Here is a 25,281-nt window from a genome sequence, read left to right on the forward strand (position 1 = left end):
CACTTTGTTCCTTTTGTCCGTCTCATATTTTGGATCCAACACGTCTTTTCCCAAAACCTTTATCAAAACCTGTTTGTTTTACTCTTGGATTAAGAAAACCAGTCTATGAGTGACCTTTCTGACATAAAGGAGTGTGTAGTAGGGATGTGGTTTGGAAGAGATGGATGTGGGACATCCATTAATCAACTCTCTCTTTTATGCAGTAGCATGCTGGAACTTGGAGACAATGACAATCTAGAGCTTCTTAGTGAAAACCTTAAGCAAAACAATTCCCTACACCACTGACATACTTCAATAGCCCAGAGAATATTATTGCTTGGTGCCAATGAAAGGAAGTTGTGAATGCTATTACCCAGGACAACATCAGATACTCATCTATCTTAGAACATGAACGGAAGACCCACAAAAACATGTTTCAGCATTTTAAAACTGGCAAGAGAGAAATATCCAGTTACGTGATCAGTGGTTTACTCTATTTTCTTGAATGAATTCAAGCCATACTTATATACTTACTCAGGTAACTGCCCCACAGTTCTGCTTTCTGCTGTCTTTTGTTTGACATAAAGATGAGAAGACTTAAAAATGCCTTCCTTAAGTTTATTAAGGGCAAGATTTTATGAGCACATAACTCCACTCTTTTCTGCAACCACTTGCCTGACACTCAGGAACAAGCAGAAGAAAACATTTTTGCTTCTTGGTAGTAAAAAGGCAGCTTTTTTTTATGTTACACAATCTCTTTGGATGCTGAATTTATCAGCTCTCTCTCCATAAACAATCAGACTACTCCCATCCTTGCTTGTTATTCCTTCCATCAATCATTAAGAACCAGAGAGGGATTTGTGAATTTCATTAGGCTACAGCGCAGTCAGTGATTAAACAAATGATGGAGCATGTGACTCGATGAATGACATGGGTAAGAAATAAACAAATGAGTGAGACAAAGGAAACAATCTGCATGAGCAAACAGAGGGAGGAGAGAAAAGATCAAGGTTAGGATTAAGAACAGACTCTCGAGGAGGATTAGCAATTAAGTGCATACACACACACACACACACACACACACACACACACACACACACACACACACACACACACACACACACACACTTGTACTTCTCTGCTTGTGAGGACCCACTCTGTCCTTGGACGGACATTCATTTCTTAACACATAAATCCTTAACTACAAGCCGAATACAGTTCTGACCCATTTCCCCTGAACCTGAGCCCTTTGATGAAGTGAGGATCCAAGAAAATCTGTCCACTTTTCATATTTATTTTCAAAAAAATGTCTCTACTTTCCCACAAGGTTACCAAAAATGCCCTTGAGTTTAAAATACCAAAGATATAGCTTTCAAAACTGCTTCTAAAAAAGACCCACAGTTTAAAAAAAGGTATTTTTCAGATTTCCAAAACAGCTGTTGTTCAAGAACATCCCCACCTTGGAGAAATGTTATTTAATATTGAAATGTGACCTTAAAAGTCCAAAAATGCCCTTTAATTTCTAAATGTGGCCATTTAATAATAAAGCCTTTTTCCTATTTTGTAGGATAGAGGTGCTTGAAGAATGAAATTGTCCCATGGAGTTGTATCACACATTAGCTGTTGTTTAATCAGGACAATGTATGAATAGTGGAGGTACTAGTCTGGTGGATTTGCCTCTAGCTCCTCGGCATAATGAGTAGTTGCTCTTGCATGATTTACCTTGACCAAACGGCACAGAGTAATTCCACTAGTGAGAATGTGCCTTTGATAATGTCTGAGGTGCAAGTGTGAAAACGACTCGCGAATGTCATTCTTAAACCATAATCTGGTCCTCACAAAGAGAGAAATACAAGAGTACTCATGGCTAAATTATACATGTCTAATTTCCTGAAGTTTGAGTGTTAATTCAATCTTCCATGCATGTTTAGCTTTGAGCTGCACTGAAGAACCCCCCTCACCGGCTTGGAGGGGTTGTCCCCCCCGCCTCCCTCCTGGGTGTCTCGGGGGAGGTGTGTGCGTGAGGAATGGGAGCTACTTTCTTTCCTGACGTGTCCTGACTCAGCTATGTCCACCCCGCTGTCCTCACTGAGGGTTTGGCCACTGTCTGACAGCTGAGACAGGGTGCCACCTGAGGGGAAGCAGGCACACATTAAGTCAGGGAATCTAAACATAGCATGCATTTTTTTGACCTCTAAACCATTAAAATTCAAAGTGTGTATATAGCTCACTGAAGTAGAACATGGTATCAAATAAAGGGAAGTTTTTTAGGTAAAGATGTTATTAAGCAAAAAAACTATTTTTTGATGTCTTTTGGAAAATCATCTTATTTGATGCCAAATTAAAAGCTTGTTTAGATTAGTGATGTTTGCATACAGTATGAGTAATTTCCAATCTTCTGGGTATTTGCTCAGTTAAGCTCATTAAGCCCAAGCAAACACATATTTAGAAAGATTATACACCGAACATTTTTCACCCTCCTTTATATCTGACACTGCATATTTAATAATAATTAGCAAATCTGAGAATTTGAACAGTATCAGTAAATGTGTTCAAACTTCAGCACGTTTAATTCTGTCAATTCTGTATCCAAAGCACAGTTTCATAACCTGCTGACCAGGATCCCACTGACTGAAAGGATTACAATTGCAGCAAACTGCCCATGTGAATGATGCATCAGTCGTTTAATTCATAGATGTTAGATTAGATCACACAGGGTTAGAAAATCCCAAGACATTAACTATTAACTATTGTCCCTAAATGCAAAGCACAATCTTTTAATTTGAGTTTGTCTGTAGTGCTTAAATTATCAGCTCCAAGTATTGGAACCGATTAATTCGTGCAAATAATTTTTCATTTTATTTTGGAATATTTTATAGATAAATACCCAGTCACTTAAATTGAATTGTTAACAGATTAATTTTAAAACAAATCTGTAACCATATGTATCAAATTCTTTTAAAAACAAACAAACTTCATCCTCGATTTATTTCATTGTTTGGCTCATAGACTGTATATAAAAGACGGCTCTACCTTTCAGGTCTGAAAACTGAGAGGCTTTAAACCTGCATTCTCCCTAATGGTCAGCAGGGGGTAACTGCTTTGGATGCGTTTCCCTGTGACCTGAGTAAACACTTTTTCAATGAAGGTATAGTCTCAAATGCCAGTTTAAATTCAGACTAAAGACGAAATGTTTATTTTAGTAAATTACGGTCTTCAACCACAAAGCTAAATATGACTGGGTAAAACAAATGATATCAAACCCCTCAGCTAGAAAGAAAATCTTCCTCATATTAAAAGGCAAAGTAAAAACTTTTGAAAAGCTTTGAGGATCATTTTTAGATTTGCATCTAACATAAGGTCAGTTTAGAATTTGTTTTTTTACTCTTCATACTCTTCACATGTACCTTTGTTTTATTTTCTTTTTGTTTTTAATGATATCAAAAAGGCTAAGATTAAGGTAAAAAAAAAGAAGCGTGCATTGGTTTCTCATTCGGATCTATCTCTCAAAAACACCATAATGGAGACAGTGAAACACTTGACTTTAAAATAGGACCAAACGTAAAGGTCACTTGGGCTGTTACCCATCTTTTCTATACAGCGCACGATTTTCAACATATCAGATCTGTAGCTCTGTATTTCATACCTCGAGCTTGGGGAAGTGGCCGCACCTCATTGACATCAGGTTCTGCGTTGGGCCTGTGAACCTCCACTGTAACAAACTGCTGTTTAGACCCAGGAGAGGAGGTGGGGGAGGATTTGGTCTTGGACGCTGGCTTAAGGGACAGAGAAGGGGGCGGAGGAGGGGCAGGGAGTGGAGGAGGAGGCGGAGGTGAAGGGGACGGGGCAGCGGGTTTAGTGCCTCTGCTGGGCGACTGCACCCTGGGGAAAGGGCCAATGTTGTGCTGAGTGACTGTGGACAACTGAGCGGATGTTGTTTTCTGTTTCTTGGCCAATGCAGAGGGCTCTCTCTTTCTGATAGCTGCGTATTCTTGAGACGGGTCCCTCTGGCGTTCTCGTTTGTGGTGTAAAGAGGGTGAGGCAGGAGCGTGTCCTGGCTCGTTGCCGTGGTTCTTAGAGGCTGTGGCTGTAAAGTACAAGCCTGAGTGTGAGGATTCGGAAGAGGGGCACTTGTTGAGCGGATCTCTTCTACTTGGGCCCCTCTGCACCCCTGGTGGGGGCGGAGGCTTGAAGGAGGGAGGGGACTCGGCTGTGGCGGACTGAACATCATCCTGAAGTGAGAGGATATATTCATCATCATTGATTAGGGGTGTAACAAAATATTGTAGCATAATGTGCTGTGATTAAAAATGTAACCATGTGATTGATGGAGCTGAAACTCGCAAATCAGATCAGTTCTGCGTCTGGAAAGGTTCAACTTTTGTCTGTAGTCATTAAACACCAGAGGATGCAGCGACACTGTCAAATGGGTCGTGCGCCAATATTTTGAAATTAGTTTTTTAGACAATTTGACAGAAGAATTTTTATATGATCTGTTTATGTGTAAGTCTATAATATGCAGGGTCGGTCAGTGTACCTATATTTAGATTTATGGTGATATTATATGTAATTTTGTTTTTCTTTGTCAGGAGTTTGAGACTGCTGAAATGGACTTTCTTTTTCTGCTTATTGAAAAAAATTCACTACACACCCGAATGATTGGAAGGTCCCTTTAAGAAAAACAAACCAAAAACCTTTGTTGAACCAACTATGCATAACTCCTGCACAGTGTCTTGCAGACTGCCGAAATATTTATTGGATTATCATATTTTGGGCTTTTTTCAGTGTTGTTAAAATGTAATTTTCCCTCTCCCCCCTGGAGGAAATTGGTAAAGCTTTTGGTAAATTAGATTAAATTTTCAATCCATATTTATTCTGATAAGTTGCTTGGGAAACTCACAAACTGTGAGAACAAAGTTATAATAGCAGTTAAACAAGATGTATCCAAAATTATTATCCTTCCTTATATTTTTTTTTCACCTTAAAAACACGGCCAGACGATGAGGTTAGCATATGTAGAAATAAACCCAGTGGCACAAGGCTGCATGCTTTAGTCCTAAAAGCTCAGTTTCCAATTACTTTTTCCCCCCAACATAGTTTTTTAATGGCTTTAATGTACACAGTTTCAGTGAAACTAATGAGCATTTTCAATTTTGCTAAACTGTTATAATTCTCATCACTTTTGCAACCTGCTTTTATGATTTGAAAGCAGTTAACGACAACCACACATTGATTTCTAAGCACCTATAATTTTACTCATGTATCCTTCATTCTGATATATTAGTAACACTCAGTGCATACATCAAAGTACAAATTTTAGTGTGAAAAAAAAAGAAAAATATATTTTTTTGTAGTTTTAAAGATTGTTTTTGAATGCTCTCCTTTGATTCTTGGGCAATGCTGAGAGTTCTCTCGCCAGGGACAGGAACGGGTGCTCACAAGTACTGTGTCCTGTTTGCAGAAACCAGGTGAGGGGCAACCAATCAGAGAAAGGTGCATTTAAACCAAGAGTAAACTTAAAGGGGCAGGATCTACACACTGTACTTCAGACAGTAGATTTTTGTTTAACTGCTTCTAGTGGAGTCCATCACTGAACAGAACATAATAGGTCCCCTTTAAGGTGAGTTCATATTGTTTTCTTGTCATTCACACCATTTTTTTCACTCACTCCCTTGCATTCACATATTAGACACACAATCAACAACTCCCACCAGCTTCACCACCAATTCTTGTTGAATTGAAGTCATTTAACTTGGTGGTTTGATGCTGCTGGGATCCTGGGTTTACAGGCAAGAGTGCTCAAACAAAAACTCAACAGTGGAATGAACAACACTGTGTGACACGAGTGCTGTGCCAGCATGTGGAGCGAGACATAAAATGAGTGTAAAAAATGGTTTAAAAAAACAAAAGGTATGATTTGAGCAGCAGGTAGCCTTGGGTGATAGCAGGCTGAAAGTTTTCTCCTTAACCTCACTCTTTTATCCTTCTGCAGACAATAAACAAACGAGCCCCCTGATATGTCTATAACTTTGGAAACTGGGGTTGCCATGGTATCTTTTTTAACACAATAGCGCAACAACATGGCTAGCTCAGGTAGGGAGCGAATTGGACAAATGGCACAAAGTGCTGAGTCTAATCTCTTCTTTCTACACTACAACAAAAAAGGACAGAGTGTGCACAGGCTCTTACTTTTACAAAGCTCTACCTCTGTTTCTTTTTGTTTTCGTGAAGTGCAAACACTTATCATCAGTATAAAATTCAAACCCTGCAGGTCACCATGTCTAAAGCATCTCTATCCAGCCTCCACACACAAACACACATCTTTTTCTACCTGTTTTTCTCCCACACCTACTCACTGCTCCCTTGTGCAGTATCCATCTTTATTAGGCTAAAGCAGGGGCTATGCCTGCCTGTCTGCCAAGCTCACCAGAGAGATGTCGGTCAGCAGCATGTTCAGGCTCTCTGGGGGATCCTCCTCATTACTCTCCACAACGCTGTCATTCTGGGAAAAGCAGGACAGAAGCAGAGGAAGAGGATCGGAAGATGGAAAGGTGAAAGAGAAAGAATGGGATGGTGAAAACGGAGACCAAAGACAGAAACAAGGGGTGTTTGAGTTTGATTCAAGTGAAAGTGAGAAAGCTTCTGAACAGATGTTAAACACAGATGTCTATTTATCCCAAAACAAAGCCGAACTGGGTTTGGCGAATGTTCCTCATCTCCTAGAAAAGGGAAAGACGTCATTTCTGTTCGCATTTGCTTGCCAGTCTCAGAGGATGGCAAGCAAATAGGACACGCACATACACAACCACACTCACTGCATAATGTCTTCTTTCATAAGCAAAACACACATGCTGCGAAATCGATAAAGAACCATCAGCTCAGTTCAAAGCAGGATTTGCAGGCTCAGTCCCACTGGCGTGGTAGAGAGGAGGTAATTTGCAGAAGATCTGTGAGCGATTCCAGAGCAGAGGAACTGAGTTCAGAGAATTGCTGCCCTTCATTTAACTCTGACACTAAACCAAAACACAAGCCCCATCAATTTGGCTTAATTACCCCTCCTTGCCGCATGTGGAGCACTTACGGCCAATTTATTTATCATAAGAGTCAATCGACTTTCTACGCGGAGAGATGCAATTTTACACTGTAAGCAGTCAGAGCCTGCTGCATCCGTATGTACAGTTTGTATGATTATGCTTAGCCACAGTTACAATGCACAGCAGAAACATTACAGTAGGTACAAATGCAGGAAATACTGGGATGTTTGTCGCCTGGGAAGACTGCTGATTCTCCAGTTTTAAAACCTAAGCAGTTATGCAAGTTATACCATTCGTGCTGGTGTAATGTCTGCAACCCACTGCTTTATATGTTGATATTCCTGATCATCTCTTCCCTCTTGACAAACTGCGAGCCAATATTGGTACTACATGCAATCTCAGTCTTAAAATCTTGCATTTTCATTACATTACACTGAAAGGCTACACACTGTTCCCTGATCAATAGGGATGTAATGGTCAATGTCATAATACTGTGATAGCAAAAGTATCAATGGTGTTGAGAAATGTGACACTATAAAACAATATGTTTAACAGGCAAAAGACTAGTAGTCTGAATTCAGCCTAAGTGAAGTAAGGCAAAAGAAAGTGAGATCTACAGAAACCTAATGAATCCTTCCATCATCCTGCTGCACTCCTGCAGAACAGTGAAAATGGCAGATGCTGGTGTTTTGAGGGCACGGATGTAGGAGAGAGATGGTTATGGAACTGTCTGCAGCCGACATCGCAGATGCTCATGACATCAAGACTGTGTATCAGCTTTTATAAAGTCTCTCATGCACACATGATATAATGGAGCATTGCACAGTGCGATGAGGACTCAAAGACCAACACGTAAGTAATGTTGTACTGAAAGACTTTGCAGAGTGATACCAAGGAGTTTGTAAGAGACAAACCTGGTCCTGTTTTAATTGTTCATTGTCCAGGTGTACAGCCAGTAGGTCGTTTTACTTTTACTGGAGGTTGTTGTTTCAAATTGACTTGACTTCTTTGTTTCTTATGCTTGCCATCTTTCATAACATGAATGATATTATATGGAAGGTGGTACTAGCTAGCCAAATCTCTTAAAGGAATGTAAAGACACAGCACCTTGTCCAGTGGTGTGTCTGAAACCTGCTATCTAGCAACATCACACACTAATTTTGTTTTGTCATGATCACAGGTGTATACAGGTCAGTAGTAGGAAATACTTTTAGTGCCTGGTGTAGCTCACTGTCCTCATAAGTGTCAACCTGATGGAACAGAGAGAAAAACAGGAAAAGCCATGCTGGACTTCTTCTTGTCTAGCCTCATCATAAGGCCTCACTCACACTAGAGTGGAAAAAAGAGAAGAACCTCAGTGTTGCCAGGAAAACCCTGTGGTTGGTGAGTGATTGCACTGAATGTTTTAGCTGTCTCAGACTGATTACATGTACAGTTGTGGCCAAAAGTTTTGACAATTACATAAATATTGGAAATTGGAAAAGTTGCTGCTTAAGTTTGTATAATAGCAATTTGCATATACTCCAGAATGTTATGACGAGTGATCAGATGAATTGCATAATCCTTCTTTGCCATGAAAATTAACTTAATCCCATTGCTGTCATCAAAGGACCTGCTGAGATCATTTCAGTAATCGTCTTGTTAACTCAGATGAGAATTTTGACGAGCACAAGGCTGGAGATCATTATGTCAGGCTGATTGGGTTAGAATAGCACACCTGACATGTTAAAAGGAGGGTGATGCTTGAAATCATTGTTCTTCCACTGTTAACCATGGTGACCTGCAAAGAAACGCATGCAGCCATTATTGCGTTGCATAAAAATGGCTTTACAGGCAAGGATATCGTGGCTACTAAGATTGCACCTAAATCAACAATTTATAGGATCATCAAGAACTTCAAGGAAAGAGGTTCAATTTTTGTTAAGAAGGCTTCAGGGCGTCTAAAAAAGTCCAGCAAGCGCCAGGATCGTCTCCTAAAGAGGATTCAGCTGCGGGATCGGAGTGCCACAAGTGCAGAGCTTGCTCGGCAATGGCAGCAGGCAGGTGTGATCGAAGACTGTTGGAAGATGGCCTGGTGTCAAGAAGGGCAGCAAAGAAGCCACTTCTCTCCAAAAAAACCATCAGGGACAGATTGATCCTCTGCAGAAAGTATGGTGAATGGACTGCTGAGGACTGGGGCAAAGTCATATTCTCCGATGAAGCCTCTTTCCGATTGTTTGGGGCATCTGGAAAAAGGCTTGTCTGGAGAAGAAAAGGTGAGCGTGACCATCAGTCGTGTGTCATGCCAACAGTAAAGCATCCTGAGACCGTTCACGTGTGGGGTTGCTTCTCATCCAAGGGAGTGGGCTCACTCACAATTTTGCCCAAAAACACAGCCATGAATAAAGAATGGTACCAAAACACCCTCCAACAGCAACTTCTTCCAACAATCCAACAACAGTTTGGTGAAGAACAATGCATTTTCCCACACGATGGAGCACCGCGCCATAAGGCAAAAGTGATAACTAAGTGGCTTGGGGAACAAAACGTTGATATTTTGGGTCCATGGCCTGGAAACTCCCCAGACTTAATCCCATTGAGAACTTGTGGTCAATCCTCGAGAGGTGGGTGGACAAACAAAAACCCACTAATGCTGACAAACTCCAAGAAGTGATTATGGCAGAATGGGTTGCTATCAGTCAGTATTTGGCCCAGAAGCTGATTGAGAGCATGCCCAGTCGAATTGCAGAGGTCCTGAAAAAGAAGGGCCAACACTGCAAATACTGACTCTTTGCATAAATGTTATGTAATTGTCGATAAAAGCCTTTGAAACGTATGAAGTGCTTGTTATTATATTTCACTACATCACAGAAACAACTGAGACAAAGATCTAACAGCAGTTTAGCAGCAAACTTTGTGAAAACTAATATTTGTGTCATTCTCAAAACTTTTGGCCACGACTGTAGTTGCGGTGACCAGCTGGTTGAGGTTGAGGGTGCTGACACACTAAGAGTATATTCATTAACACACAGATGGCTTGGGAACAGATGGTAAATAAAGTTTTGTTTTCTTCTACACTTCAGCTGTTACACGCAAATCCCAAGTTCGTCTGGAGAAAGAGTTTGTGACAAAACAGCTCTATCTAAACCAAATAATAATCCCTGCGCTTCACCTGTGTCTCAGTTCTCAGGTCCACACACAGACCCCATCAACTTCTAACAGAAGAGTTTCATAAACATACCAATTCTTCTTCAGCCTCCCCTCGTTCATTTGAACTGCCACACTGTTTTCACAGAGAGAAACCTGCACTTATACTATATTGCTTTCTGATTATGTGTCCTTATTTTTGAGCCCCCTAATTGCACTGCTCTCGGTAGAATGTTGGTCATTAATGAAATAAACTAACTCTTTCCTTTTGTTTATAAATTTATAATTTATAAATCTAACCCATGGATTCAGCCCAGTCTTTGGCTGAGAGAGTCCACCTGATGTGTGGATTCTGTGCAGCCCCATTAGAGATTTATCACAGATAATCAAAGTATTGTGGAATACAGATTGCATGTAAGTGCCAACTTAACCTTGTTCAATCGAAAACTGAAAGACTGGAGTGTTTTCTTCTGACTTCCCAAACTGAAGAAATGACTTGAAAAGCAGCTTCCAGATGAACAGAATCAGCTTTCTGGCCGTGGTCTCCAACCATTGTTTTCCTTAGTGTGACTGTAGCCTACGGCAGCATGTTTTTTTTTTCTATTAGGAATTTACAACATCCTGTATAATGTGTAACAATGATCAACTGTGCACAGCACCTATTTTCATTCCCAGCCAGATGATGCCCCTACATTGTTCAGCTCTTACCATAATCAAGCTTTTATTGTGTAGCCTAAATCTAGCATGATGTTCTATCTTCAAAAGGAAACATAATACAGTCTGGTCCTGTCCATCCACAAATCCATTTTTTTGCAACTTATTCAGGTCCAAGTTGGTGGAGCAAGACTCTAAGCAGACATACCAGGACCCCATCTCTCCCCAGCCAGCTTCCTAAGCTCTAATGTGTGAATAGGAGGCAGGATGTCCTGCTTGTATCCACAAACCAATGGTAATATTTTAATGTTTAAAATGTAAATAATGTTTAGTTAGAGTCCACGAGGTTCACGTGAGGGTAAGGGTGGGGGTTTGGCAGTTAGTTGTAGGGTAGAAGTTAAGAAGTCAATGAGTATCCACACTATTATAAAAACATGTGAGCATCAGAGGGTGTGCATTTGTATTCACTTGGGTATACCATGTTTTGACTCTAGTTCAGAAATCTACTGTTTTTATTCTCCCAAACCCACCCAGTCACCCATGGGCCCAAAACAGCACCACAAGACACACACATAGATGCAAGGTAAGAATGCAGACCACCACGCACACACCCAGTATCTGTCACACATGTAAATGTTGCTTCTCAGAGGGGAAAGTATAAAGGCAGGCAAAACCCATCCTGGGCATCTGAATGAGAAGGACTGTTTGGTGAATAAATCTGCAGACAGTCGACAGCTTATCTCCGCTGTCAGCTTAGAAACTGTGTATGTGTGTGCAGGTTTGCGTGTTCGTGCGTGCAACCACTTATCTTTATCCAGCCAAAGACCAAGATGCTGACACACTCACTACATGCTTACATATTTGTGTTTGAGTTGCTGGCATCTGTAGTGGGATCTACTGTAAATTGAACTGTGCAAAAAGCTTCCTGGTAAACTAGAGCTGTGATTAAAATTATGCAGACAGGCTCATTGTCCCTTATCACAAGTACATTGTGATCAATAACAAGGATAAAATCAAGGAATCTGGTATATTCCATTGCAGGGTGTCTCAGAATGGCTAAATCCAAAGTTTTAGTCTTTGCCCGAGAAAAGCAGCCTTTAACTACTTGGCAGGAACAGCAATTTCCCATGTGGAGCGGCTGCAGTATACTATAGAAAATATTAGGCTCATTAGGTTAGTGTCATATAATAAATGCAATGTAATGACCATTGTCATTGTTGCCTTTTGGTAATAACACTGCAGAGAAAAATGAGGGGATGTAATATTTGCTGAAAATTCTTAATAGAATTCCTTCAGAGGAAATAGACCTGGTGATAGTTTGTTGAACTTTTGTCTTAGTGACAGGAATCTCATTGAGACTGAAGCTGAGGGCAAAACAGCAACCGCCATTGGGTGGAAAACGAAGCCAGTGAGGACATGACAAAAACTATAGGAACTGACTCACATTTAAAGCCTCAAGTGGCAATTAGAGGAACTAAAAACTGTTAAAAAGAGTTATAAATATTCTGATTGTGAAGTTTATGGTTAATGCTAAGCACCATTACAGTCAAGCTCACTTTGAGTGACAAGTACGTGCATACGCAGGAAGATGTAGATTGGTGTAGCCACTGTGGGGTCACCCACCTGCACTTTAGTTTTGTGAGTTAGTGTTTCTGACTTTCTGAAACCAAAACTGAACATAATTAGACAAGCATGTGATATTATAAACAGTATAAAAGTTGAATGGAGCCTCTGATTCTGAAAAGTAAAGTCAGCTATGACTGGCAAGTCATTAGCCAATAAACTCCAAAACAGGATTCTGAAACCAGTAGGTGACATCATGGCAGCTACGGCCATAATTTATACTGTCTGTGATTTAATTAATGCTACAAAGTTTGGCTGTCAGGCAATTCTTTGAAAAATACTTCAAAGGCACCGAAACCCACAAAAACAGTCAAGATGTCCAGTGAGACCTAGCAGCCAGCAATCAGGTACAGCGACCTGTGTGGGGACATGTGTGACACAGTCACTGTTTCATCCCCAGTGACTTCGCTCATTGGCGAAGTACATGTGATCAACACTAACATATACATTCAGAATCTTAACAACTGCCACATTTTACAAAATGAAATTTATGAACTTTAAACTGGTGGTTGGTCTTGTGATTGTAGTTATGGCAACCAACTGGTCCCCCAAAGGCTGAGTGTGCAACACCATCAGCCTCTGGGAAACTATTACTACTACTACTACTTTTCATTGCAAGGCAGTTGCTGCGGTTGCCCAGTGGGAGTCAACCAACCTTCAAAAACATGGTCTGACTAAGTGCAATCGCTCGAGTTACCAAGTACCTATATCGTTTTGCAGTTAAATCAGGATCCTGCAGCAACTATGTCACTACTGGTGGAGCAATTTTTGAATTTATCTTTCAAATCAATGAGACTCTGAAATTAGGTAGTTACCGGTAATGTGAATTTCTGTGTGTGGCAACAGATTTGATGACTTATTGCCATATAGTCATAGATTGCTCTAACTGTAACTGTCAAGATGTTCCTATTCAATTGCAGACTGATAGCAGAGTGACTCCAACTTATTGATATTTTATCTCCATCTTACTAAATGTGCTTTGAACACAGCAACCAGAAGCTTGCTGATAGCTACCAATAAGTTTGGTCATGTTGTGGTGTGAAACAATTGTTTTGCCTATTGTGACTGTAGCATTAGCCAGCTTTAGTTGATAACTTATCACCTGTAACAGTTTACATATGGGACCTTGTGGCTCAATAATGCCAAGAAGTTGATGGCGAAATTGGGACATATCAGCTTAAAAATGTCAGTCGTGGATATCATTTTATATAATATCCAGAGCAGTTGGTGCTTACACCCTTTTGACATTTCTTGTTCAAATTAAGGAAAGAAAGAAAAAGGCAAGAAGGAAGAAAAGCACTGCAAACCATTTAAAAACACCACAAACCAAGGTGAGAGCTGGAACGCATGCATGTCTGTCTGCCTACGGAGGAACTTAACTCGAGTGTGTATTCTGTATGTGTGGGTCTGTGATGGAAAGCATTCATCATTTTCAGCAGTAATTCCTACCTCCATAATATCTATCAGCCACAGCAGCCTCTCCTACAGAGGGAGAGAGGGAGGGAAGGTTTTTAGGGGTGAGATGGAAGTGAGGGGGTTATCAAGGTGGAAGAAAAACGCAGCCTATCAAATATCAGCAAAAAGACTTTGTAATCTCAGAAGGTAGGCAGCAAAACATATCACTGTTCAGCCAACAAAGTCCACACCAGAAGAGTATCTATTCTGCAGTAGAAACTGTAATAATCCATGGAGACATATCACACTACCATCTCTGTCTTTCACACTAAGCCAAGAGAGACAGAGGAGTGAGCAGACGGCCAAACAGGAAAGGAAGCAATTGCAATACAAACAGTCAGACAGCAAGGCGAACTAGGAAAAAAGGAAATACTCCAATCCATCCATCATATTATATGCAGCAGACTAGACTGCTGCTTTGCCCTCAAAGTGTCAGAAATAAATAGTAATAGCAGCAGGTTCAAAATTACTGTAAGTATTTTTTAAGGAAATAAATTAATTTAAATGTTTTAATGTTGTTTTCTATTGTAAACGTTCATCTTAGTTAAGAGTACCCACTAATTAAGTAGAATCACATAATCATTCCACTAGTAAGCACTACTTACCCGTGCAGAGCTGAGGGTGGTGTTGGTCATGAAGCTGGCTGAAGATGATGTCAGAGTGTCTGGATATGACACCATGGACAGGGAGTCTGGCTGCAGGGCTGAGGCGCCAGCTGCCCCCTGTCGAGCTTTAAGGGCCTGAATTTCCCGTCGAAGGACCAGCCCATCAAAACGCTCCAGGTCCTGTGGCGCAACCAGGCCTCGTACTTCAGACAGCAAGGAGAACTGAGGGGAGGAAAGTACAGAGAAGGAGAAACAAGGAGACAGAGTGATTTGACAGACTCTGTTGGGGGACTGATCTTTAATTAGGAGTAAATCCTTTTTTTTTCTAATGGTAATGCTATCATCTGGAAAATGTTAGAACAACAGTGTCACTGTTCACAGTGAAGTTAGTTTTACATCACCACGGACGAACAAGAGGTCAACTGAGAAAGAAGCCCCTGCTCCACGATCAAAGCCAAGTCCCTTTTTGGAAAAAAACTTGTAGTCAGATAAGACAAAGGTTGAGGTTTTTGGCCACAGTGATAAGAAGTATGTTTAGGGAAGAAAAGGTGAGGCTTTTAAACCTATACTGTTAAACATGCTGTTGGATGCAACTTGCTGAGGAACAATTAACCAAATATTACTGGGGGTGTTTACAAGTTGAAGTAAGTGAACTTATTTATATTGGGCTCTTTAAGATACAAATCACAAGTTACGGTACTTAAAACCAACCAACAAACCAACCAACCACAAAACAAACACCCCCCCCCCCCCCCCCCCCCCCCAAAAAAAACCCCCAACAAAATCCCCTTACCAAAATAACAAAACCACCAGGATTTCAGAGATAAAAATAAAGATAAAAAACCAAAAGAAAAAATAATATCCAAATCCAGAACAAGTCCGCTGATCTTACAGATTGTAGATTGGAGTGTTTTGAAAGAGTGGAGGCCATGACACTTTAGTCCAGATTTAGGGGTGGATATAGAGCCCACATTAGATGACTTGAGGGTCCCGCTTGAGAGTCATATATGGGTGCAAAAGTTTGCTGATGTGATTCACCATTCAAAGACTTAAAGGTGAACTCCAGAAGCCTGAAAGAATTCTGAATAATGGGAGCAAGTACAGTGAGACTGGCACAGGTGTGAGGTGAGAGTGCTTCGAGGATCTGGTAAGGAGCTTTGCAGCTGCGTTTGATCCAGGGAGGCTTTACTGAACAGGTGAAGACTGAGTTACAATAGTTCTGGTGAGAGAAAATGAAAGCATGGATAGAATGAGCATGAACCTGTAGGTTTTGATGTACTGATATTTCTCATCCACTTCCCCAGTAAATACCACTCTCAGGGAGTAGTGAGTGAACCCAGTCCTCACAATAACTGTAGTATTTAAAAATGAAACACTGACTTTGTGCTCACAGCATCATGCAAAAGTCTTTTATTTATAATTTATGAGAAAATAGGTCCACCAATTTATTTAAATACGCAAAAATATGGAAAACAGAGTTCATACAAATCTAATAAGGCTGAAAGTCAATATTTTATATGACCAACCAATCTCTTAGGCAAGCTTTCTTGTAAATTCTTTTAGTAGTTTTCAGGAATAGTTCTCCAGGCGTCTCGTCAGCAGACACTCACTGTTGCACCTCTCTCCTGACCTCTTATGTACTTATTGATGACAATTTGAGCCAAATATTTCAAATTTGGATCCATTATTCCTGCTGCTGCTAATTTTTAGTCCAGTTTTTTTTGTAATTTGACACATCTCCTGTTTCCTTCCTTAAGAATGGCTTCTTGATGAGGTCACTCTCAAATTATTAGATTTTTGTGACAGGCTGATATTAAAAATTGAAAGATATATTTAAAATTTAAAATTGGTTCTTTGGTAATTGTCTGTTATTTGAAGACAAAACACTGATTAATCTCTTCACTTAGGTGCATTTTTCATCTGTGAACAGTGTGTAAGTGGCTTAACTAAAAACAAACAAACAAAAATACCCCACAAATAAAAGGCTCAGGTAGAAAGATGGGACTGACAATGAGTGAAAAAGCAGTTTACACTGAAAGACCACTTTAAAAATTACAAGGAAAATTTTGATTTCTTGAAAGCAAAATATAAAAAGCAAGGGACAGCTCAAGACTTTTTGCACAGAACTGTACAATACATATAAATTATACATGATAATATTGTAAGTCATGCCACAGTGGTTCTTTTTCTGTGGTTATAGTTATACAGTTACACGGAAAAGGGACAGAACACACAATAAACAAACCCAACGAGTTTTCCTGATATTTTGCTCCTAGACAGTAACAAGTATGTTTTCCTTGATAACACACTCGCTGTATAACTGTGTAGTAAAAATCTGATATTGTAACTAGCCCTAGACTGAACTATTTGAATAATACATTATTTTGATGTAGAGAACCAAAATAAAATTAAACCGTGTATCATCATAACTCTACAGATGCAACCATATACCAGCAGACCATATTTTCTTTCTACTTTAGCTGATCTAGCAGCAACTCTCCTGTCATTAACCTGTAATTGTGTTTACGTTTTTGGTGATGCAATGAATATAAAATAATTAAATTTGCAGCTGAGCAGACTGGTAATGACTGCCGGTCAACAGAGTATTTGTGAGCAAATTGCATTCCCATTTTACTGTCTGAACTGGCAAATATGTAAATGAGAACAACTGTGTTGTGAATATGACTTTGTTAAGGTGCAGTAAGTCATTGCAGAGAGCAGAGAAAGGCCAAACACAATCAGACAGGTGGTCTCCTTCCCTTATTTCCTCCCTTTATCTCCTGCTTCTTTCTCTCTAACCACAAACATAATTTGGTTTGTTTAAACAATGTCAGAAACAAATAAAATGCGCCACTGAGTTTTAGGTTAATTGCTAATAATGAATGGCATTAATCTACGCTCTTAAGTGAGCTGCATCAGCGGCTCTGATAAAAATAGATCCAATGCCTAAGGATAGCAGAGTGGACAAAAGAGCTGGGAATGAGTCACTCCATATGTGCAGTCAGTCGACAACACAGACTGTCTACAATGGCATCAGATCAGCTGCAGTAACCATGGTGAAGCTGGAGCACTATCCAGTCCTGGGCACATTCTCCAGTTAGATGAAAAGTACGTAGTGCCTGAGGTATTTGGCTTCATGTGAAAAACTGTGTCAGATACAGAGAATTATGTTAAAAGATTTCCTGCGTGAAAATGAAATGAGGGATTCTTCAGTGTTAGGTTTACCTGTGAAAAACAACCAACACAGGCTGGTTTTTGAAATTACTGTAAATTGTGTGTGTGTTTTTTTTTTTCATTTGTGGGTTTTTTTGGTACATTTTACACATTATACTGAGAAAACTAAGTGCACTAAGATGGAGCTTCTTTATTTATACATTAGCTTTATTTTGTGGTCACTTTGGCTCATTGAAGTTGAATAAAATCTAGTTTTCTAAATTATTTTTTAAATGAAATTGCTTTTTTGGTGTACTTGCTCGTACAGTATCTCTAAATACATTAATGCCATTTGCACAGGCTTTCTGTCGGCCCATGATACTGCAGTGTACTTAAGAAATTGGAAATAAAATGTCTTTGATTTATCGTGTTTTTTTTATAAGGTGAACTTCTGCAGACTATGAGAAAATCACAACACTTTTAAGAGCTGGGGAGGAAGGAAAAATAAAACAAGCATAAATCTCAGAAGAGCTAAGAAAACTTCAATCCCACACAGAGACTTTACAGGAGAACACAGGCAGAAAATGTATTCTCTTTTGATCTTTCTCTTTACTTTGTCAGACTCACACAAGCCTCCTCATAGATTACCTTTGCGTGCGTGTTCAGCAGCTCAAACAGCGCCATGACCAGCTGCTCCACTCCTATGTGTCCGTCCCGGTACTCCTCCACGTAGTAGACCATGGTCTGTCGCTCCGCCTCTGTCAGCAGGTGGCGTGCCTGCTCCTCCAGCATGGCACGGGATTGATTCACTAGACTGGAAAGGGTTACCTGTGAGCCTGCCACACCCTTATAAAAGCCAGACTAGATAAAAGAAAAGAAAAGAGACAAATGATTGACAAAGGCAATCAGGACTTGTATTATTTTATTTTTAAAATTGATTTTGATGTCTTGTTTATTTATTTTGGTGATGGAGTGAAGAAGCAAGCTGAACTGAAGGGGTGAAGAACAGGTCAGGGAGAGGAGTGGTGGTGGAGGCAGTTAAATACAATTAAGAGATGTTTTAGTGAAAGACGAGGCCATGCCTGATGGAGGAGGAAGAGGAGGAGAAGGAGAACATGGGATGAGATGAAGAAAGAAAACCAGAAAGAAGTAGATGTTACAGAAGTAGGAGGCGTGTTCGAGTGGCAGGAAACAGATCAAGGCAGACATAAGATGTCAATCCCATACACACAAAACTATCCATCAAGCCCTTAATTCCTCATATAAATTATCATTCTACTTCCCTTTTCCAGCTGTCCAACTACCATCTATTATCATTCGCGCTTTGTGGTGCCAGCACCACAGCTTGCAGGAGGACAGATACTGTGCTGTTCACACATGTGGGTGGCGTTTACAGCCTTTATATCCATCTCTGTAGTGCCAGCTGGTTTTTCTGTCAATCATAAAAACTCTCTGGCAACTTATAAATGCCAATATCACTTCTTCCGCTCCTTTTCTCTCACTGTCTCTTCCCTTTCTTTTCTCAGTTATCTGCTAGCCTGCATGCAGCTTTTCTTTAATTAACTCCTTAATCAAAGACACAACTTCAAAGTCACAGCTTCAGGGTCTGTGTCTGCCTGTGTTTGTACAGACAGAACCAGGAGAAGGAAACAGGCTCGGCGCCGCCTTCCCCTCCTCCCTTCCTATTCTCTGCCTTCACCTCATCCTCAACTCTTTTTAGCACTTGACCGTGTGTATCATCGGCTGTAGCTGTTGCAGTGTCCCAATCTCAGCAGAGCCAACAACTGTTTAATGCCCAAGGTGAACTGTGGCACTACCACACCCGAATCTTAATCGCTGCAATGCTTACCGTGAGAATTTCTCTAAAGCGTCTATGTCCCAGTTATTTACCTCAAGGGCACAGTGGATTGAACTGAAGAGGCCACAGAAGACATGTTAGTCTGTCTCTTGCTGTCATATTAGAGGGCAGATTGGCACTTGAGGGAACTAATGAAATCGGTCATCAGTCTACTGGAGTGGAACACCGGCAGACTCGTGCTAATAACTTCTGCTGGAAAATGTGAGGATGGAGAGAGGCCGCTTTTACTGTAAAGCTGTGGTTTTACAGTTAATGGATATCTGGAAAAGGCCAGCCTGTTCCCTGGACCTGGTCCATCTCTGAGGTCACTCATTGGCAGGGTTTGTTAAATGCCAGATAAACGGATTGGCAATTTTATCAGAGTGACAGACAACAACGGCTAGGACCACAGCCGACATCCAGTCGATAAAGAGCAAATCAGATAAAGTCAGTTCAAAAACTTGCCCATTTAAATGTCACAACCCTTATCTTTGCCAGAACTTGAGTCTGATTTAAAATAAGGAGGAAAACTTGAGAGGCAAAAGATATGAGAAGATGCGTCTCGTTGAGTCAGTCTCTGCTCGTGCCAGGGTCACAATAATGTAGTGTACAGCAGAGTATTATTCCACTACATCTAGTAGACAAGTAGATGCTGAAAACAATGAGCAAAATGTGTATGACAGCTCCACATGGTTGTCACACTCCATTCTGTACCAGTCTAAAATCTGGGTGGGGAATTAAGCAGTAGAACAATCTCAGCTATTAAAAATTATTCTTACAGTTTTCTTTAAAAGTGGTTATATGCTGTTTTCTGGAGCTGAACCAATATCGGCTTAAAGTGACCAGTCACACACATACTGGTATCGGCGTATATTTATTATCTGATAGAAGAACATAATTAAAAATAATAATTTAAGCATTAAAATAACAACTGAAAATCCCAAAGAATGTGCGAAATACACTACTGATTTATAAGCTAAGTGTTAGGTTCATTGCCAGACATAACTGCTGAAAACTACACAGACTGTATATCAGAGATGAAGGTAGTCATCATGACACGAGCCGATGGTTAATGAAATCCTGTTTCAAGGAATTTAACTGTTGCTAGCTTAGTCTTTCGAAATCAAATGTGATGTGGAAAGGATGAATCTGAGAAACCAAGGGACCCTCATGTTTCAGCGACTTGCCAATCAAAAGGTGGTTCGGCTCTGAAGAATATCTCGTTTTGCTCTTCTGTTTTACTCTAAAACTGACCTTTATTTATGAGCATCATGTACATAAGATGAGGCACTAGCGATTAAGATCATTAGCTCCACAATTTCTCTACAACTCGATTTGTTTTTGCAATCAGAGGAGGCTATCAAAAAGAATGAGTTCATTTTTCATTTCCTGGAAATCATACCTATTTTTTATACACAGCCCAGATACATATTTTTTCTATATCTTTAAATTACCACTCAGACTGTGTATGTGGTTAAAAGTGGGAGTGGCTATGGTTATGACTAGTTTAGAAAAAAAAATCTAAACGGGCCAAAACAGCTACACAGACTAAAACCCTGTGGAGGAGGTTGTCACATTTGTGTTTCAGTTACTGGGTAATATTCTTTGATGATTGTTATTCCTGGTTTTGGTTATCTTTCATTTATGCTCAGTGATCTTAGTTCTTCCTTCCTGTGGATTCTTCTTAGCCTGTGTTTAGTCTCTGTCCCCATGTTTTCTCTGTACCTGTCCTGGTCCCACGCCTCATGTCTAGTGACCCTTGTCTCTATGTTCCCTCTGACTCCGACTCAGTCATGTCTCAGTGTGAAGCCCATGTCTCTGAGTCTGTGTCTTTGCGTATGTGTCATGTTTCTTGTTTTGCTTTGATAGTCTCGTGCGGTATGTCAGTGTGTCTAGTTTTGCTTCCCTTTGTCTCGTTATGTCTAATTAATCCCAGCTGTGTTTCCCTCCCGTTTCCCATTCCCTCATTACTCCCTTGTATATTTAAGCCCTGTGTTTTCCTCTGTCTGCTGTTGCGTCATACTCTCACTATACTATGTGTTTCTTCCCACTGTGTTTCAAGTCAATTCAAGTTTTCAATTCCTGGTTTAGTTTCTAGTTTTGCTTTGTGTTTGGATGTGAAGTTCTCCAGCATTAAAGCTGAGTTTTGAGTTTACTCCTCCGTTTATGAGTCCTGCGTTTTGGGTCCAACATCCTGCCACACAGCACACCATGACAGAGGTGGTCTCAGTCCAGTTTCAAAAGAATTCCAGAGTGATTCTCATGTGGTGAGAATGGGATCTAAGCTTGTCCGGGTCTGAGTTAAACATAGCCATGTATATGTTTTCATTCTAGGATATGGAAGAGCGCGGCAGACATTCTGACTGCTGTAGATGGTAGGCATAAAGTCAATGTAAATTCTTCAATCAAAAACACAGCAGCTTCTCCGTGTATTTATTATTGTAGCTCTCAATAAGTGGACTGATTGTTCTCATGTGGCTTGTAGTGACACATTTTTGCTTATTTCTCTGTGTTACAAGAAACCAAATCACTGGAAAAAGCTGTACATTTTACACACTCATTAAATGATTCAGACCACAGTAAGTATGGTGGGAAATAGTTAGAAATGGATTGAAATCTGTAAACATCTGTTATTACATGACCAGATATTATAATAAATGAGGGCTTGTTCTGTATAGCTGTGCCACACTCCCAACCCCAACAAAGAGATTAAGTAGTCAAAGAAAATCAACAGCATTGTAATATGATTGTGTTTTTAGTTTGTTACAGCAGCTTCCAAAAAATAAAAATAAAACTACTTGTATAAATATGACAGCTGTGATTGAGATTAACCCTGTGATATTACCTTGACAATGAATTTGTCCATCCACACTGTCTTGAGTTCTAATTTTAATGAGGATGCAGATTCAGTGAAAACAAAGCTATATATTAGTGACCAATGAAATTAATTCATGTTTTTCTTCTTGACTTTTGAGAACAGTATAAAGCTGACAAGAACAATCATAGGCTGCATATTTACAGCTCTTATTATCATGACAACAAGTTCAATCCCCACTAAAAGTGCAGATTTCCACAGTTTCTCACATTCCTGATCTCTGTTTGTGGACAGTTCAGTACCATTTTTCCTCACACAGGTTCATGCACCTTTATACCGAGTCAAGGAAAACAACTGGAGAAAGGCTAGAGGGAAGATTACCATGCTGTAGCTGTAACAGTTGACTGCAAATAATGATGGTACAGATCGGGCCTGACCTTGGAGGGCAGAGCTTAGTATTAAAACCTGACACTGTTTCTTCTGGTGTGTTGAAATATTAGAACCTCAGAAAAACAGAATACAACAGCTTTTCGACTCCATCATTAGCTTCATCTGTCAGAACCTGAATATGTTAACTTTAAAGAGGCATTATGGACCTACATTCGTAGGGTGATTGTGTTTGAATATCCGTTTGAACATCATACTATAATGCTCCACCACCAACAGAAGCAGCCATAAACAAGCGGGTTTAATTGGTGGATTCAGATCTCGTGAGCTGTTTTTATTCTGCACACATCTGAGATGTGAAATCGACCGTCCTCTTAATTCACCTGTGGACTGCAAATCAACTTCATTAATGGGACAGGTGTGGTCGCTTATTACTGCAAAGGTTTCTTTCAACCCAATGGTTCTTAAATAAATATGAACGAGAAAAACTTTAACTTTTTGTCTTTGGGAAAATCTTCCATGTATTGGAAAATAAAAATTAGTAAAGAAATCAATCTGCGACAGATCAGGAGTGTTTGAAATTCTTAGAAGACAGGTTAATTTACAATATGTGGTTATAAAACACGGCGCTTTTTGATTACCTCTGCTCACAATGCATGTCTGCTGCCTGCAAATGCTCACATCTATTAAACATCTGACTCATAGACAGAAACATATATTTCTGTACAGCTGAAATTATTATTATTGGCAGACTTGATTTTGCATTCATATTTGATTGAAGTTTGAGTGAAACTGTTTAATTAAAAATATGCACAAACTTCTGATTTGTTGATTGCTTAAATGGATTTAATGTAGAGGTAGTGTTAAAGCAGATAGATAGGTAAGTAAGATAGTTAAGAATTGAAAGGAAATTAATACCTAGCAATACTGAAAACTGGACTGTTTTCCTAACTTGACATTTGCAAGGCACCTGTATGGGTGTGCCATAAAGTTGCACAGTTGCACTCAAGGAAAAAAAGGTTTCCCTTATAACAGAGTAACACTTATGTTCTAAAAAGCTGAAATGAAATAATAAAATGAAATCAAGTCCTTCGGATTTTGCCAAATCCCACTGAAAATACAAAAAAGTATTTTTTAAAAAAAGGTCAGACCACACCTTGTTGTAAAGCTTATCCAGATGGTGTGCAAGCAAACCCACATCTCCTATCAGAGATTTTAGATTTCATTAGGCTTGCTGTCAATATATTCAGACATATCAGCTGCAATCTTTAGATTGCTAACTCAGATGCATTGGCGAGCTTCAGTGGAGACTAGCGTGCTGACAGACGGGATCCATTGGTTTGGAAATCACACCCTCTCAAAGTTTGTGCCCGATCAAGCACAATCACTGTGATAGTTCCAGTTTACAGCTGACAGAGTTTAAACGTGTGTGTATTGGTAACATTTACGTAAGAACCATTGCAATTTGATTTACCATCAGTCATTGCTTCAGATTTATCTGCTTTGTGTTTGTACTGTTTCTGTACCTATTTATCTTTACACAGACTGATGGTCATCATTCCACACTGTAATCTGATCTGTGGTACTTGGAACACACTGAGCAAAGGTATGCCATTCAAATATCTAATTTGCCTTTCAAATTTCTACTGCTTTTTTCTGTATATTTTGCTTTTTAAGGAATCAGAATTTCTTGCAATTTTTTAAAGTAGTCTTTAAAATTTTGAATTCGATTTTTTTGTTAACGGCAGGTCCCATTCCTTCAGTTAAACCTATAAAAAATGCCAAAGATAACAAAGATCGCAAGGCATAAAATGGTATTTTGTACCAGCTAGGTGATTTCTAAAGAGCTATTAGCTGAAAATGTAGGCTATGCTGTTATTTGAGGAAACAGGACAAGTGAAGTACAAGAGAACTATCTATAGCAGATGAACATTATCTAAAAGTCATGTCATAGAAATAGAAAAATAATCCAGCTCCAGATCTGAGAGATAAATCTGGCCCTTCAGCTAATGCATCTACTGTTCACTGAAGCATGATCAGTAAAAGGTCTCAGTGGAAGTGTGGCTGTTAAGAAACACACTTAAGGAAGTGAAAGAGAAACAAAAAAGTCTGAGGTATGCCAAATTACACAAGAACTGGACTGTGAATCAGCACCAACAGGTCAGATGGAGTGATCAATCCAAATTTTAAAATTGTGGTTCAAACCATCGTCCGTATGTACAGAGAGGATCGGGAGAGAGGTAAACAGTGTGTCTACAGCCATCTGTAAAACATGTTGGAGGCTTGATCATGGTTTGTCATTTCAGCCAGTGGTTTTGGGATCTTGTCAAAATTGATGGAATTATGAAGGCTGAAAAGTACCACCAGATTTTGATCCACCAACCAGAGGAGGAGCCAGACATTTGAAACACCCGGGGCTTAGCCCTAAAGGGTAGTATGCATGTGGGATTTTTTTTTTTTTTTTTTTGAGGGGGGGGGGGGGGGTGTAGAAATGACTGAAAGATTAATAGGCTCTGTTTTGAGTTTTGTTCAAAAAAGAATGACTTCATATAGGGAAATATATATATCACACATGCAGGACACCTTAAACTAGTTTTTTAATTAAGCAGCAAG

At 39.8% G+C, this 25,281-nt stretch overlaps 1 protein-coding gene across 2 annotated transcripts in view; it reads right to left on the minus strand.

The window, feature by feature from the left end:
* whrna (whirlin a) overlaps positions 1-25,281 on the minus strand; it is a 211,375-nt gene that overhangs the window by 11,316 nt on the left and 174,778 nt on the right. The window contains exons 6-11 of one of the 2 annotated variants that reach the window (XM_080866682.1): positions 18,278-18,490; positions 14,477-14,698; positions 13,866-13,898; positions 6,407-6,481; positions 3,626-4,211; positions 1,941-2,110 (exon numbers count right to left, since the gene is read on the minus strand). In XM_080866682.1, coding sequence (XP_080722808.1) covers positions 1,941-2,110; positions 3,626-4,211; positions 6,407-6,481; positions 13,866-13,898; positions 14,477-14,698; positions 18,278-18,490 — 1,299 coding nt within the window. The remainder of the gene's footprint in view (positions 1-1,940; positions 2,111-3,625; positions 4,212-6,406; positions 6,482-13,865; positions 13,899-14,476; positions 14,699-18,277; positions 18,491-25,281) is intronic. The other variant, XM_080866683.1, reaches the window with a different exon arrangement.

The sequence above is a fragment of the Rhamphochromis sp. 'chilingali' genome, assembly GCF_963969265.1.
Source record: "Rhamphochromis sp. 'chilingali' genome assembly, chromosome: 2".
Lineage (NCBI taxonomy): Eukaryota > Metazoa > Chordata > Actinopteri > Cichliformes > Cichlidae > Rhamphochromis > Rhamphochromis sp. 'chilingali'.